The sequence below is a fragment of the Dromiciops gliroides genome, chromosome 2 (assembly GCF_019393635.1).
Source record: "Dromiciops gliroides isolate mDroGli1 chromosome 2, mDroGli1.pri, whole genome shotgun sequence".
Taxonomy (NCBI): Eukaryota; Metazoa; Chordata; class Mammalia; order Microbiotheria; family Microbiotheriidae; genus Dromiciops; species Dromiciops gliroides.
The window spans coordinates 340,897,969-340,915,438 of NC_057862.1; the positions used below are offsets into that span (position 1 = coordinate 340,897,969).

Below are 17,470 nucleotides of genomic sequence, written 5' to 3' on the forward strand. Positions count from 1 at the left end.
ATCTCCTAAAGGCCTCCACCACATGGCCTTTCTTATATCATTCAAGAGTCATTCCATAAGCACCTATTATGTGCAGAAGTAAATAGGCAGGAACAAGATGGGAATGCAGGTCTTCTGAGTGCCAATTTAGAGCACTTTTTATTGCAATGTTCTGTGTCCAGAAGGTCATGGGCTGATGGAATCTGTCTGTCTTCTCCCCTCCCAGGTACACTAAACCCCTCACCTTTGCCGACTGCATCAGTGATGAGCTGCCACTGGGTTGGGAAGAAGCCTACGACCCTCAGGTTGGCGGCTACTACATAGATCACAACACCAGTAAGTGCCTGCAGGAGAAATAAGAGCAAAGCATCCAGAAGATTGATTTTAGGTCCCTGGTATTAATTCATTAAGAAACAAAGTCCTCTGAATCTCTAATTATATATCTGTTTCCCATAGGCAGCAGCCCACCCTTACCATTTAGCTGGTTGAGAGTTCCCATTCACTAAATGCAGCATCCAGACTTGGGACAAATAGTTTGTGGGTCTTTGTCCATCAGTAGAATCACCTTCGGCACTGGGAAGAAAGGAGTCAGTTGAGACAAGTGGAAATCCTACACCAAGGATTCTTGCAGATTGAACCTCATCAATATCTCTCCCATCTGTTCCTTTCTCTCTACTCACCTGGACCTAGTTCAGGCCCTTGTTGTCTCTTGCCTAGACTATTACAATTGCCTTCTAATTGGACTCCATGCCTTCAATCTATCCCCCCACACAGCTGCCCGATTGGCATCCCTAAAGCACATGTTTAGTCTTGTCATTATCCTGCTCAAGAAACCTCAGTGGCTCACTATTTCCTATATAGTGAAATATAAACTCCATTGTTAGGCATTTAAAGCCCTTGACTATCTGACTCCACCTGATCTATCCAGGCTGATTTCACATTACCCCACTTTACACACTATGCAGCTAAACTAATCAACTCATTGTTCCCCATATGTGACATTCTTTGCCTTTCCATGCCTAGAGTCTTCTCCCTCCTCCCCTATGGCTCTTATAAACTGCTGCTCCCTTCAAGGTTAAGCCCAAGTGTCACCTCCTTCAAAAACCCTGTCCTAATTCACCTAGTTTTAGTGTCCCCTTTATATTTTTCTTCCACTGAAATGTCGTTGTCTTTATTTTGACATGTATTTTATATTTAAGCTACATACATGTTGTTTTTCCTAGTAGAATGTAAACTCTTTGAGGGCTTGGACTATTTAATTTTTTTTTTGTCCTCGTATCCTTAGTGTTTTATACATAGTAAGTATTTAATTAAAAAAAAACCAAAACAACAAAACTTGTTGCAGTGAGCTGAAGTGACTAGATCCAGGTTCAGGGCTATGCTCTGTCTATACAGAAGACTGCTGATAGGCCCCCAGTTTGGTATGTGGGAGGAAATAATCTGCATACTGTTTTCCAAGATTCCCGTCTCCCCTGGACCCCACAAGGACAGGCTTCTCTCCTCCTCCCCCCCCCCCCCCCCCCGCCCCAAATTGGCTGGGTTTGTCCATCCTACCTAGAACTGTCTGCCCTACAACCTACTTGTTCTTCCTGCAAGTTCTCTGCATTTATTTCTACTGGTCTAGGAAAGAAGCAGCATAGTCTAGTACACGGCTTCTTAAACTTTTCCCATTCATGACCCTTTTCACCTGAGAAATTTTTACATGACCCTAGGTATATGGGTATATAAAATAGTTGTACAAATCACACATTTACTGTCAAATTTTTCATGACCCCACATAGGGTCAAGGCCCACAGTTTAAGATCCATTGGTCTAGTATATGGAGTGCCCAAATTAGAGTCTGGAAGATCTGGGTTCAGACCTTAATTAGCTGTGTGACCCTATGCAAATTACTTAATTTCTCTAGGCCTCAGATTTCTGTAAAAGGAGGGTATTAGACTTGATGCTCTCCAAGTTTTCTTTAAGATCCAGGATCTATGATCCTGTGATGGGGTATAAGAGCAGAGAAGCTGAAAGCTAGAGGGTTGGAGGCCTAGAGATAAGGAATGGTTTGATGGGTAGCAGAAACATAGGTGGCCTCAGAGTTCAGATAGAGGCTGCTAATGGTATTAATTGCATTGTAGTGGTGGTTGTGATTGTTTATATTGGATAATGAGAAGTAAATATTCCCTTAATTGAGTATATTTGGGGAATGAGATTAATGCTTTGGTGACTAGATGTGATGCTGAGTTAAATAGGGATATAGAGGAATCTTAATCATCCCTTTCCTGTCTCTAATTGCTGAGGGTATATCACTGTCATTAAAATCAGAGCACAAGAGGGGGATCCTGAGGTGCAGTAGGGAATATCAGGATATGGTAGGACTAGCAAAGAGTGGCCTAAGCTTGTTGCTAGGGCTCCCAAGGTGGGAAGAATGTTGAACCCAGAAATGTGTTATATGGGCAGAGAGGAGGGGTGGGATACAGAAAGTCTTTGCAAACTGTCAGCAGATAGAAATATGACAGTGGCTATTCTGTCCCAAAGTGACTAGCACTTCTACTCAGGGGTGAGCAATTGGCTGAAGGGATGCTAGATTTAGAACTAGAAGGGACCTTAGAGGCCAAGAAGTTCCTACACACACACACACACACACACACACACACACACACACACACACACACACACACACCCTATTTTATGGATGAGGGAACTGAGGCAAGGAGAGGTGATATGAGTTGCCTGGGGTCACAGAGCAAGCAAGTGTCTGAACCAGGTTATCAACCAAGGTTTTCCTGACACCCCTAAGTCCAGTGCCCTATCTGCTATGCCACACTGCCTCAAGGAAGGGCTCTATCCTACAGAAGATGACAGTGAAATTAGGAAAATCATAGTCCCAAGCTGTGTGGAGACATCATGCTTGACATGGACAAGGCCACTTGACTTTAGGATTTCATGATTATAGACACAGTCAGTTCTACACGTGAGGGCTTCTTTTTAAAAAAAAAAAAAACAGTTTGAAAAATGAAGGCTGATTGTTTGATGGCACACTATTGTTAACTCATAGTGATCTGTACCATTGTCAGGGGAGCAATGACAGGGCTGATGGAAAAACATGGAGTTATATCTCACTGGAGTTAGGGACCAAGTTCTTTTTCACAAATTAATTGTGCCTGCGATGGGTTTGAAGGACCCAGACTTGGCCTATCAAAGGTTGCCAAGAATCCCCTCATGGAGATCAAAGGCAGCTCCCAAACCAGTCCCAAACCACCACATAGATAAGCCACATGTGTATAATCCAAGCTGGACCCCTACTGATGAGTGGAGCAATGTTGAGCTTTTCCCTTGAGGTCAGGATTGGAATTTGCACTTGAACCCTCTCCCCCACCCCACAAGTTATCTTGCCCATTGAATTCATTGACTTCTCTGTGTTGTGATTTCAGTGTAATTTTTTTTTTTTTGCCAAGCCAAGATCTTTAAAATTGGTAGCAGGGCTCAACACAAGGAAAGTCTGTCACTGAGACTTTAACTCTCTGATGGCTTTATTCTTTTAAAATATATTTTATTTATTTCATTAAATATTTCCCTATTACATGTAAAAAAACCTTAACATTCGTTCAAAAAAATTTGTAGTTTCAAATTCTCTCTCTCCTTTCCACCCTTCTCCACCCCTTGAGAAAGCAAGCAACATATTAATTATACATGTGAAGCCATTCAAAGCATATTTTCATATTAGCCATGTTACAAAAGAAAACACTCCCACAAACAAGAAAAATAAAGAAAGGGGTTTTTTTGTTTGTTTTTTGTTTGTTTGTTTGTTTTTGATGGGGCAACGAGGGTTAAGTGACTTTCCCAGGGTCACACAGCTAATAAGTGTCAAGTATCTGAAGCCGGGTTTGAATTCAGGTCCTCCTGAATCCAGGGCTGGTGCTTTATCTACTGTGCCACCTAGCTGCCCCCCAAAACAAAAAAGATTTTTTTAAAAAGTATGCTCCAAATCCTCTACCCCTAATCCTCCACACCCCAAAACAATAAGAAAGGAAATGCATATAATAGAAGCAATGGAACAGAAGGAAGAACAGCTTTGGAAGTGTTATTTTGAATTCATTATTACTCAAAAAGAAAGTCAATCCATGCACATTTGCTTCATATACAGTCCTCTTTTCCTGCTTTGTGGTGCATATAAAATGTTCATTTTATGAATTTCAAAAATAAAAATATCAATTTTAAAAAAGTATGCTACACTCTACACTCAGAGTTTATCAGTTCTCTCACTGGAGGTGGATGGCATTTTTCACCATGGGTCCTTTGGAATTTCTTGATCAGAGTAGCTCTCCTTCACAGTTGATTATCATTACAATATTGCTGTTACTGTGTATGATGATCTCCTGGTTCTGCTCACTGCATTTTGCATAAGTTCATACAAATCTTCCCAGGTTTTTCTGAAACCATCCTGCTTGTCATTTCTTTTAGCACAATAGTATTCTGTCACAATCACATACCATAGCTTATTTAGCCATTCCCCAACTGATGAGCCAAATGGATCATTCTTTATTCTTTATTTCATATTGACTTATAGAATAACTCTGGTCTGTGGAAGACTAGATGTATGACAGATGTTTGCTGACAAAGCTTAAAGTCCTTGGGCTAGGACAGAGGTGAACATTCCTGACCTTGTGCATTTACCAAGTCTAAGGCCTAGAGTCTGAAACCACTGTCTTGGCCATGGCACAATTGCCCTGACACATTCAACTTTCAGCTTTACCATTCTATAAGCTCCTTCTTTATTTTTTTTAACACACCCAACATTACTACTTGTTTGTTTTTGTTTTGTTTGTTTTTCATTTTTGAACAGACACAGGTTTGAGGACACTGAAGCTGTAGCTCACATGTATATATCCCACAACTATTTTCAAACAAGACCCTGGGTTTAAGAAAATTAAAGACTTCTCTGCCATACCCAAAGCAATTGTCTTGCTCCTACCAACATCTTTCATTCTTTTCATTTTCTTCTCTTTCCCCAAATTTCTCTAGGATGGTGATGCAATGGAAACTTTGGTGCCAGGGGACCTCAGTTGAAATCCTAGTTCTTACCCTTATTACATATTTGTGGGACACTGAGACAGTCACTTAAGGCCCTTAGGCCTCAGGGGCTTTTTTTTTCTTAATGTGTAAAGTAACAGAATTAGACTGCATTGGTCCCTTGTAGCTCTAAATCTATGATTCTGTGTTTTCCCATGCTTCAGAGAGACAAAGAGAAATCTGCATAATTAAAATAACTCCAATTTACTTGTGATCTCATCAACATGCACCTGCTTCCACAGGTATAAGTTACAACCAACCCATCCATACCATGGAATAGTAAATCTACAGCTGAAAAGGACCTCAAAAGTCATCTAGTCCATCCCCCCTCCCTTATTTTGCAGATGAGGGAACTAAAAACAAGAGAGGTTAAGTGATTGCCCAAGGTAACATAGGTAATAAGTGGCAGAACTAATATTTGAACTCAGGTCCCATGACTCCAAGTTCATCACTTCTTCCTTGGCACAATGCTGCATCTTTATCATCCTGAGCAATTCCTATTCATGCCTTTCCATAAGTTCTCCCTAGAGGATTTGACACTCTTTTGTAGGGAACAGTCGAGTACAGATCATCTAGTTTCCTTCACTTATGCATGACCAACCCACCTATTCTCCCAATCATAAGTTACCTAGATGACTTATTTCTTGCCATTTTTTTGTTTGTGAATCATGGTTGGTAATCATCTGCACAATAATACAACCACAGAGATAATTAAAACCCACAGATATTTTAAAATCTTAACTATCACCAATTGTTTTCAATCTCCCCACCAAGTCTTTTGGGCAGATCTGCTCACACAAAGCAAAATGGACTCAAGTACATTTCTAAATGTGAGTAATAGAAAGAAAGTAGTGAAAGACTTAGATAAAAACAGACTTGTTTATCACTCTCCCATCCCATCTAGTAGAGTGTAGAAATGAAATTTTCTCTATTTTTGTCCACCTCTTTGGCTAGCTCATTTTTTGCTTTGCACTGCCCTTTGCAGTGCCTGCTTGGGCCATTGTCATTGTAAATTGCATACCGTTCTAGGCCCTCACAGCATCCAGGATGTCCTTGGGCCTGTGCCCAGATTCCAAGCCCAGGCTTGGAGCTTTCTCCTGACAGTCTTTCCTTGGTCAAACTTTGGCTGTGGCTCAGGAGGCATTGCCCAGGGACTTTGTTGGGAAGCTGGTATGGTATTTTCCCTCCAGGATCCATCTATCAGTCAGTCCACAAATATTTACTGAGTGGGATGGATGCTGTAGAGGCTACAAAGAGGTGTAAAACATAGCTCCATATGGCAGCTAGGTGGTGCAGTGGATAAAGCACCAATCCTGGATTCAGGAGGACCTGAGTTCAAATCCAGCCTCAGACACTTGACACTTACTAGCTGTGTGACCCTGGGCAAGTCACTTAACCCTCATTGCCCCACAAAAAAAAAACACAAATAAACAAACAAACAAACAAACAAACCCATAGCACTATGCATAAGGATTTTGCAGCAAGTCATTCTTAGAAACAGAGAATTAAAAAAAAAAACATATCAAGTCAGTCTGATAGTTTATGCAATCAGCCACATCCATAGGTCACCACCTCTGCACCTCTGCAAAGAAGGGAATTAGGTGCATTTTCTTAAGTCTTCTCAAGGGCTAAGTTGGTGGGAGGGTTGTCATTATTGTTTCTCAATTTACCCTGTTGTGGTCATTATGTATATTGTTTTCCTGGTTCTTCACTCTGTACTAGTTCATAAAAGTCTTTCCATGGTTTTCTTTATTCATGTTCATTGTTTCTAACAGCACATTCTTTTACATTCATCATGTTCCACAATTTTTTTTAGCATTTCCTGAATTGATGGGCATTGACTTTGTTTCCAGTTCTTGGCTACCACAAAAAGTGCTGCTATGAATATTTTGGTGTATATGGGGAAACTTTCTCTCTGTCTCTAACCCTCTTGGGTTCCTCATAGTGGGATCTTTGAGTCAGGGGTATGAACATTTTTATTGCATCCTTAACATAACTCCAAACTCTTTTCCAGAATGGTTGGACCAATTCACAGCTCAACCAACAGTGCATTATTGTCCTTGGCAAAGTATAAACAGAGAACATTCTCTTCCAGTCTCCTAGACTCGAGTCCTGCTGCCCTTTGAGGGGCTATGAATTTCCTCTCAGCATCTTTGCTGCTTTGATCTGACGGAAAAAATGTTTTTCCTTTTTGCCCAGGAACCCCTGCCTAGTCCTCTCCATCAAGAAAGGGCTTTCTGGGATAGATGGACTAGTTTCTTTGATTGAGAAACTGTGTCCAGTGGCTTGAAATCCCTTTATCACACCAATCCCATACCCGACACCCAAACCAGCTCCTGTGGTAGATGGGACAGTGGGGAGGGGTAACCTTCCCTTCTGTGGCCAGCAGGAGATCCCCAAACAGGGTCTCTTGGGTCTGTTTCAGAAACCACCCAGATCGAAGATCCCCGGGTGCAATGGCGACGGGAGCAGGAGCACATGCTGAAGGATTACCTGGTGGTGGCTCAGGAGGCTCTGAGTGCGCAGAAGGAAATCTACCAGGTGAAGCAGCAGAGGCTGGTGCTGGCCCAGCAGGAATACCGCCAGCTCCATGATGTCTGGGAACACAAGCTGGGCTCCCAGATCAGTTGTAAGTATCCCTCTCAGTGCTCCCAGGCTCTGTGCAGTTGTTCCATTTAGGGCTGGGAACCAGATAGGAATTTACTAAGGATGCCTTCCTTAGTAAATACTAAAGCTATCAGGTGAATAGGGGGAATGGATAGGAGGGAGCTCAGTGTGAAAGGGAAACAGTTTATGATGTCAGAAGGGACTGGGTTAGAAGACTTGGATAATTCCAACTTTGGCACCTCTCACCTGTGTGGCCTTGAACCAGTCATTTCCTACTTTTGGACCTTAACTATAAAATAAAGATAAGCGGTGGAGTAAAAAAGAGGTAGGAGAAAGTGCCAGCCTTGGAGTAAGAAAAACCTAGGTTCGGGACTTGCCTTTGATATATATTGGGCTGTGTGATCATGGGCAATTCAACTAACTTCTCTATGCCAGAGGCAGTTGATCCTCTAAACCTATGTTATGGGCAAGATGCTGATGAGCCTCAGAAAGTGTGCCTTACATACACACCAAGAGTTCCCTACTTAGTTGGAATTACAGGTACAAACAAACAAAAAAATGGAGGTGGATGGGAGGGGAAAACTAATACTTTACAAGGTTATGAGGATTCAGGGAGATGATAGATATGAAAATGTTTTGATAAGTATAAAAACATATATAAATATAAGGGATTACTTTCATCATTATTCAGGATAACAGGGGTTTTTTTCTATTTCTGACTGGGAATTGGAATCTAAAGAGGACCCTAATCACTATATCAAATGAGCACCCACCATGTGCAAGGACTGTAGGGAGAATACAAACACTGGCCCCTTGCAGATAAAATATTGATAAAGGAAAGAATTGAAGGATCTGTTTATGAATTTAAAAGTTTGATTTGATATCGCCTAAATCAATATTGCCCAGAGGCTACCTGTTTAGACCACAGAGCAGAAGAACAACCAAAGTGGAGTGTAGTTAATCAAGAAAGATTTCCTAGAAGTGATAACTTTTTTAAAAAAAATAAACATTTTTATTTAAAGTTTGAGCTCCAAACTGTATCCCTCCTTCCTTCTCTCTCCCCACTCCCCCCTGCCATAGGAATTAAGCAATCAGATATAGGTTATACATGCACAATCATGTACAGCATTACCATATTAGTCATTTGGTATAAGAAGACTTGAAGAAAAGAAAAAAAATGAAAGCAAGTGAAAAATAGCCTGCTTCAGTCTGTGTTCCATCAATATCAGTTCTTTGCTTGGAGGTGGATAGTATGCTTCATCATTACTCCTTTGGGATTGTCTTGGATCACTGTATTGCTGAGAATAGTTAAGTCATGAAGTGATAATTTTTAAACCAAGGTTTGAAGAAGAGGAGACCCAGGTACCTAATGGAAAAGGGGAGATCCAAGTCCAGGAGACTTTTAGGGCATTATTCAGGGCAGATACTTCTCACTTAGAAAATAAGTAAAAGATCAGGAGGGGAAATAATAAAACAAAGTGCTAAGGTTTTTCATTGATCCAGAAGAAAATTTAGTTGATGTTTGGTAAAGCAGCTTGGCCCAAGACAGACTAAATTCAGGCTGGGAATAAGGGCCTCAGAGTTCTGTCACTTGCACTGACCCTCATTCCTAGTGAGATGTGTGGCTTTAAAAAGAAAAAAAAGTTATGTTCCCACTCAGCCCATTTCCCTTCCTTGCCTTCATTTCATTTTAAACCTTAGGAAAGTCTCCATTTTCAGAATGCATCATGAGAAGCACACTGGACCCAAGTCCTTGGTTGCCTGAATTGAGTGTCACATGCAGGCCATTGGAATGTTCAGAAAGCAACTGATCTCCTCCAGAGCTAAACATGTTACTTTGAAGTCGGGTCTTTGTTTAGGTTTCCTTATCCCCTTCCTAACAACTCCCTGGTCTTTGTCTTATATAGCAGGTGCTCAGGCTACTGCAAGAAGGAAATTGAAACATACCTCCTTGTGTACTTCACACCTCGGCTCCTCCCCCTGTGCCCCAAGTTAGGAGTGGCAGGGAGGCCTTTTTGGTGAAAGAAGGATAACCCTTTAATTCCCAGCCATCTCAGAGATTAAAGAATGTGCACCACAACAAAACTAACAAGCCCATAAATACAAAATGTTTCTATTGGCAAATAATGTACACACAAACTTTAAAAAGCAATAAATAGCAACAAACTACATACAGTGGTCTCCAATTTATAACTAGGTTTTCCATGAGACCATTAACACAGAAAACAGTAGTTGTCCTTTACATGGCTGCATCTCAGAGGAGATTGGTTCAAATTATGCCTCTGTCATTTATTAACTGTGCAATAACCTTAGTCATCATCTCACCTTGCTGGGCCTCAGTTTCCTTATCTGTAAAATGAGGTTATAAGATTAGATGGCCTCTGTGGCCCCTTATAGATCTAAATCTATGATTCTATAATCATTCTGTAGAACCTTCAGCAACTCTGTTCAGCCTTTCTTGTAGATTGTAGGAGCTTGAAGGTGAGAAACTCTGTGTATCTGAGTGCCAGGTTCATATTAGAAGCGTAGTTAGGCTTAGCCCTCTCCAAGGAGCCACAGTATGAACTTCCAGCTCTCTTGGGCTTAGAGAATATAGAGGGAATGAAGGAAAAGACGAAATTCTACCCAAGCACACTCAAGTACTATTCAGTCAGCCCAGTTAAAAGGACGCACCAGAATGACCTTTCAGGAGGTTGAGGTCTCCTTTCCTAATGTTTTACAAGCATTGTTTGCCATCCAAGTAAACCGCTCTGGTCCAACCGGTAAGGCCACATACCTCTTCTCTAACTCAGATGACCCGTTGTGGCTTGCAAGGCCTTAACAGACTGTTCTCGGTCTGCCTGAGGCCTGGACCACACCTGTGGCTCAGCCCAGGGGAGAAAGACGGTGTTGTCAGCATTGCCTATATACCATACAGTAAGACTGCCTGCCCAATACCCTCCCTCCCTTCTATGACCAAGGATGGTGTTTTGAAAGTAGCCATTTTTTTTTATGGCAAAATATTGCCTGGCGTAATCCAGTGATAAATCACATGAAAGATCTTAGACATTGTCCCATGCTTCTCATTTTACAGAGAAGGAAACTAATACCCAGAAAGGGGAAGTAACTTACCCAAGGTTACACAGTTAGAGGAGGACCCATATCTTTAGTCAAATCAAGATGTTGCAGGTAAGATATCCTTTTCAAAGGCCACCAAGCAATTATTAAGAGGCTTGATATTGTAAAGGCTATATCCCAAGTTACTCCCTCTTAGAAAGGATTTATTTAGTTAGGCTTAGAGTTAGGAAGACCTGGGTTCAAATTCTGCCTCAGAGACTTCCCTGGGCAGGTCACTTTACATCTCTATGCCCCAGTTTCCTCATCTGTAAAATGAGGAGCTTGCACTTAATAGCCTATAAGGTCCTTCCAGCCTTAAATTTGTGATCCATGATCTACAGTCAGAGAGCAGTGGCAAGATGTAGGCTGTGGCTGTCTGGGCCAATCTGAAATGACTGACCTGAACCCAGAACTACCAGAAATAGTATAACTTAAACCAATTACACAAGTGCATACATACACACACATATACTCTTTCTCACACACATACACATGCACGCATGCACATACACATATACACACTCACAACCCAGATCTGTCACTTCATTCATTTGTTCACCACATAGTAAATGTTCACCTGTCATGTGCCTAGTCACAGTGAGGAATGCAGAAGATGTTGGAGAAGTAGTGTTTGCCCCCAAGAAAATGATAGCCCGTTTGGGAAGGCAAACATTTAAATAACCCCTATATTACCTCAACATTTGTTATTAGAGACGCTAGACAATCAAGATTGAGCCATTGAGCTTGACTGGTCACCAGGAAACTGACTCATGACTAAAGAATGATAGAGGCTTTGGTTCTGTGTTTCACTCTGAAGTGTTGAGGGTCTCTTAATATGTCATTGGATTATGAATCCAACAGATGGTTAGAAAAACACACTTCAAAGGACTACCAAAGAAGCATGCCACCCACCCCTTAGCAAGGAGGTGGTAGACTATAGAAACAAAATAAGGCATACGTTGTCAGATGTGATCAATATATTCATCTGTTTGGCTTAATTATACTTCTTTGTTACAAAGGAGAATTCACTGGGATCAGTGGGAGAAAGGGAGTCATGAGGTATTGGCTGCTATGTTTAAGAAAAAGAGCATCAACAATCCATTTTTTTAGATATAATTTGAGGGGGTTGTTTTGGGATTTTGGGGTGGGGCAATTAGGGTTAAGTGACTTGCCCAGGGTCACACAGCTAGTAAGTATCAAGTGTCTGAGGTCAGATTTGAAATCAGGTCCTTCTGAATCCAGGGCCAGTGCTTTATCCACTGCACCACCTAGCTGCCCCCAACAATACATTTTTTTAAAAAATAAGTAAAATGTTTTTAAAGACAACTCTGCCTAAACTTTATTCTTGAACTAAAAGGCCTTTCTTTTTCCTCATTCTAGTGGTCTCTGGCTCATCATCCAGTTCTAAGTATGACCCAGAGATTCTGAAAGCTGAGATTGCTACTGCTAAGTCCCGGGTAAGATGTCTTCTGTCAGTTGTTCTTTTGAACAATTCTTTTGAAGTCACTGAAAGGGCCCCAGTAACCTAGGAACTCTAAGGCCACAGTCTACCTAAAAATATATGTCAAAGTAGAAGGGTTTGCTTTAGATGGAAAGATACATTCCATATACCTTTGGATTGACTTAGACTTATATAGGTGTGACCTTATAAAAACCAGGAGGCAGAATGCTTAGCAGCATCCCACTGAATCCAAAAAGTCAGAAGAGGTAAGAAGACTCAAGTGTGGACTCCAGAAAGAGAATTGTTTTGGGGATCTGGACTGGCCTGAAGTGAGATACATTCAGTCTCTTCCTTGGGTATAGGGAGTGATGGGGGCTCCAATGTGGACCTGACACCTGGGATGCATTCCTAGAAATCGAGGGAGCATGGGAGTGGAAATCGCCATCTCACTGACATTTATAACCCGTAACGGGTCTTTGTTCTTCACTGTAGGTCAATAAGCTGAAGAGGGAGATGGTTCACCTCCAGCAAGAGCTACAGTTCAAGGAACATGGCTTCCAAACCCTGAAGAAGTAAGTGTATCTGTCCCACCCCTTGTATTCTCTTCTTTCTGTCCAGTCTCCTTTGCCTCTTTTACTCCCTATTCCTCATTCTTCTCCCTTCTTGTCCTAATGCTTCTTTTGCCAATAAGATTCCCCTTTATGATTAGAGCCAGTGTGGATCATAAAACCCAAATTGGGTTCTAGCTTAGCTCTTTCTTTAGAGTCTAGATTTAGAGCTAGAAAAAACTTTAAATCTAGAGGAAGGTTCAGCAAACTACAGTACCTGTTTTTGTATGGCCAATGAGTTAAGAATGCCTTTTTCATTTTAAAATAAGATGCTATTTACAATCTTAGCTCACTGGCCATACAAAAAATAGATGAGCAGCCAAATTTGGCCCACAGGCCATGGGTTTGCCAACCCCTGATCTAGAGCTTAGATTTTTCTAAGGAGCCATGGGACAATTTCTCCTAGTAGTCTCAGTTTTTTCATTTGTCCAGTAATAACTCTATAATCTATTTATTTGTTAGAAAAAATGATTTTATATGATAAACTTAAAACTATCCACAAAAATCAGCACTCAAACAAATATGATAAATAATGAAAACATACCTGTAACACAGTTCTGGGATTAGAGAAAGGATCCTGAGTTCAGATCCTACCTCAGAGACTTATTAGTTGGGTGACCCTGGGTATGTCAGTTAACCTCTCTGGGCCTCGGTTTCCTTATCTATAGTTTGGACTCAGTGACCTCTAAGGTGTCTTCCAGTTCTAAATCTATAATCCTATGATCCACCAACTTCAAGCTATTTACAGTTTGTTGGGAAAGAACAGTAGTGTTCTTTAAGTTGTAGCCACGTAGTTAGGTTCTTGCTTTGATCTGCTTCCTTCAGGCCTCATCACTTTGTTCAGGTCCATATATTTTTTTTTTTTGCTGCTAATCAATTTGGGGGGAAAATAATTAGCAGAAAAGGGGCATGGGGGTAGGAGATGTAAAAACTGAGCTGGGCTGCATTCCAGGTCAACGGTGGGCCCACATTCCAGGTACCTTACCTTCAAGAAAATGAATGCAATAGGTCAGTCAAGCTAAGCCATGGTCAAGAGGAAATTTAGACCATGTCTTGCAAAAGAGGGCCCCCCCCCAAAAAAAAACCAAGGGATTTACAGCAGAAAGGTGAATGATGGCCACCCTTCTTCTCAACTCAAGCCAGACCTTATGCAGATTTCATTCCTCTCTCATTGATGATTCTGCACATTAAAGATCGCTATATGATGGTATTTACATTTTTAAGAGGCAACAACCTTGGTATTCAAAGTAGATTGTAAACAGTAGCACATACAAAACTGTGAATGTTCCAAAGAACCTTTAAAAAATCATTTACAGACTCCATCTGGTAAATTATAGTTTGTTTTTAACTTCAAACCCTTTAATCAAATAAAATAGTGTACTTAAAGCACTCTAGATAAATATGAACTTTTTTTGTATGTTTGTTTCAGTCTTGTGATTTCCTAAGTGAGGGGAAACACCCAGTGTAGAAACTCCTTCTGCCAATGCATATATGTAACTCATATGTAACTTTTAGTCTTAGAAAGTTGTCCAGAGTACCGAGAGATTACTTCACTTGCCTACAGTCACATAGATATTTAGAGGCAGGACTTGAACCTAGGTCTTCCTGACTCCAAAGTAAACCCTTAATCCCCATGCCATGCTTCTTTTTCATCATCTTCTCCTCTTTCTCCTTCATAGAAGTAGTAGCAGTGGTGGTAGTAATAGTATTAGTAGTACTAGTACTAGGAGGAAGAGGAAGAGTATGAGTAACAACAGCCATAGCAATAATAATGGTCGTGGTGGTGGTGGTGATGATGATTATGGTAGAGTGCTGGTGGTGGTATCTCTTTGGGAAATGTAAAAGCTCTATTTTCTTAGGGGTATTGTGTGAGGAGTACATTGTTATAAATATGTGACAAACTTCTTTCAACCTTCACCCCACCAAACGTGGTCTGGCCTTAGGTTGGGAAGGTCCTTACCATGCAAAGATGGTAAGATTCAGGTTGCCGTTTCCTATTGTAAAGACAGTAGTTGATTTGAAAGAAAGAGGCAAAAAGTCAAAAACATAGAGACATTTTATGAGGTAAATAGTATGACTTACGTAGGTTTTGAAAGCTCCTTGCAGGTCAAAAGGAAGCCCAAAATAGGCCACAGTCGTCTCTTGGACAAGGTCAGTCATACATATGGATATCCACTTATTTGGTATGACTTGAGAAGACTGAAATGCTCATTACTTCCAAAGTTTCCATCTAAAGACCTAACCCCTCTTTCTTCTTCAGATGTCCTTTTCTGATGCTTAATCTTTGTGTGGAGTTTAACAATAGATTTTTTTTTACATTCTTTTTTTTTTTTTGCAGGGCAATTGGGGTCAAGTGACTTGCCCAGGGTCACACAGCTAATAAGTGTTAAGTGTCTGAGGCCAGATTTGAACTCAGGTCCTCCTGAATCCAGGGCCAGTATTCTATCCACTATGCCACGTAGCGTCCCCAACAATAGATTTTCAAAGGCTATACCAAGAGATTGGAAGCTCTTTCTGGTCCAGCTGGAAAGGCTTTGAGTAAAAGCTTAGTGTCTGTCAGATGGGGACTAGATTAGCTAAGTGAGGGGGCATTGTAGAGAAAGTCCAGAAGGAGAGTCAGGAGGACAGAAGAGAAATGAAAACATGGGTGTCTTGGGTAGCCTCCTTAAAATGGAGGTTCTGGGAGAAATAAGCCAATCAGGAGAAGCTCATGGGGGCAGAGAATATTTCTATTGTGTGAAGTCCAGGGCTAGAGTAAATTTCCCGGGTGAAGGGGTTGCTGGGGCATTGTAAAGAAAGTTCAAGAGGATAATCAGAGCTACAGCCTGAAGAAGAATCCAATATTTCAATTTTGTGTAAAGCCAGCCTTGAGTTATACTTCTTTAGGCTAGGTATTATTTTGGTTTCTATTCCTGACTAGAATCACAGAATGTTAGACTCAGTAGATACACGAGAATTGTCTAACCCAATTCCATTCCAATTCTTGAATCCCCTATGCTGATATTTCATCCTATACTGATCCATCAGAAGTCAATAGCTTCAGCTATGATTCCAAGAAGTCTTGAAGAGATTCTTAGAAATCTGGAAATTTCTTGGTAATCTCAAAGTTTTAAGTGTGTTTTCTCTTTTCTCTGTAAACTTTCCCCTAAGTTCCTTCGCTGCCATCCAGTATTTTTTCTTTTCTGTGCCTCCCCAGAGAGCATGCCTTTGAGCTCAGATACTTTGGCTCACGATTCTCTTTTCATTATGCTTCTATTAAAGTCTTTAAGAGTCTTAGTTATCATTGTCTGAGACCAGAACGGTGTTTCCAGGTGAGTCAGGTATTAATTATAGAGAGTAGAGTGGCCATTATCATCAGTGTCACCCTTAGTCATGTGCAGTGATTTCTCCATGCCCTGAACTCCAATAGCATTATTGTGTGTACAACTCACTTGACACTTAGCCATATGTTTTGTTAGCTATCTCTTTTATATCCATTCATTCATTCACTCACCAAATATTTATTCAATGCTAATGTTGTGCAAGAGACTGCCTTAGGTACTGTATGTACCTGTCTTATCTCAACTGTATTTCACATTGCATCTAGTACAGTGCCTGGCACAAAGTGGGTACTTAATGAATTTGGCTAATTGATTGAAAATTGTGGGTTAATTATAAATGTCCTTCTCTTAAACCACTTTAAAGAACTGGGGGCTCCTAGTTTTAGAGAAATTTCAAGTTATTTCTGCATCTTCAGAGATATCTGCTTCCAGAGCTACTTTTTTTTCCTTTCTCTTTGGTACCACTTCCTTTTTCCTTGTACCCCTAACAAAAAAACAAAACAAAACAAAAAACCCTCCAGAACCACTTGAAGGATGGGTCACGAACTGCATCTTTGAGATGGCCATTAGGGAGTTCTTTACAACTGAAGGAGGTCATAACTATCTTTTTTTTTTTAATTATAAAAATGGGACAGCTAGGTGGCACAGTGCATAAAGCACCAGCCCTGGATTCAGGAGGACCTGAGTTCAAATCTGGCCTCAGACACTTGACACTAGCTGTGTGACCCTGGGCAAGTCACTTAACCCTCATTTCCCTGCAAATATATATATATGTGTGTGTGTGTGTGTGTGTGTGTGTGTGTGTGTGTGTGTGTGTGTGTGTGTATATGTGTGTGTTTTTTATTTTCCAGTTATATGTAAAGATAGTTTTCAACATTTGTTTTTATAAGGTTTTTAGTTCCAGATTTTTGTCACTCCTTCCCTTCTCTCTCCCTTCTCCAAGACAGAAAGCAATCTGATATAGGTTATATATGCACAATCACATTAAACATATTTCTGCATTATTCATGTTGTGAGAGAAGGGTCAGAACAAAAGAGAAAAACCTAAAAAAAAAAAAAAAAGCAAAAACCAAAGAAAAGTAGAAACAGTATGGTTCATTCTACATCCAGATTCCACAGTTCTTTTTTCTGAATGTGGAGAGCATTTTCCATCATGAGTGCTTTGGAATTGTTTTGGATCATTGTGTTGCTGAAAAGAGTTAAGTCTATCACAGTTGATCATTGCACAATGTTACTGTTACTGTGTACAAAGTTCTCCTGGTTCTGCTCACTTCACTCAGCATCAGTCCACTTAAGTCTTTCCAGGTTTTTCTGAAATCTGCCTGCTCATCATTTCTAGGTCATAACTATCTTAACCAACT

At 40.7% G+C, this 17,470-nt stretch overlaps 1 protein-coding gene across 1 annotated transcript in view; it reads left to right on the top strand.

The window, feature by feature from the left end:
* The window catches only part of WWC1 (WW and C2 domain containing 1), a 159,058-nt gene that overhangs the window by 86,464 nt on the left and 55,124 nt on the right, over positions 1 to 17,470 (top strand). Inside the window, exons 2-5 of the mRNA XM_043988364.1 lie at positions 206 to 315; positions 7,463 to 7,666; positions 12,121 to 12,197; positions 12,674 to 12,753. Coding sequence (XP_043844299.1) covers positions 206 to 315; positions 7,463 to 7,666; positions 12,121 to 12,197; positions 12,674 to 12,753 — 471 coding nt within the window. The remainder of the gene's footprint in view (positions 1 to 205; positions 316 to 7,462; positions 7,667 to 12,120; positions 12,198 to 12,673; positions 12,754 to 17,470) is intronic.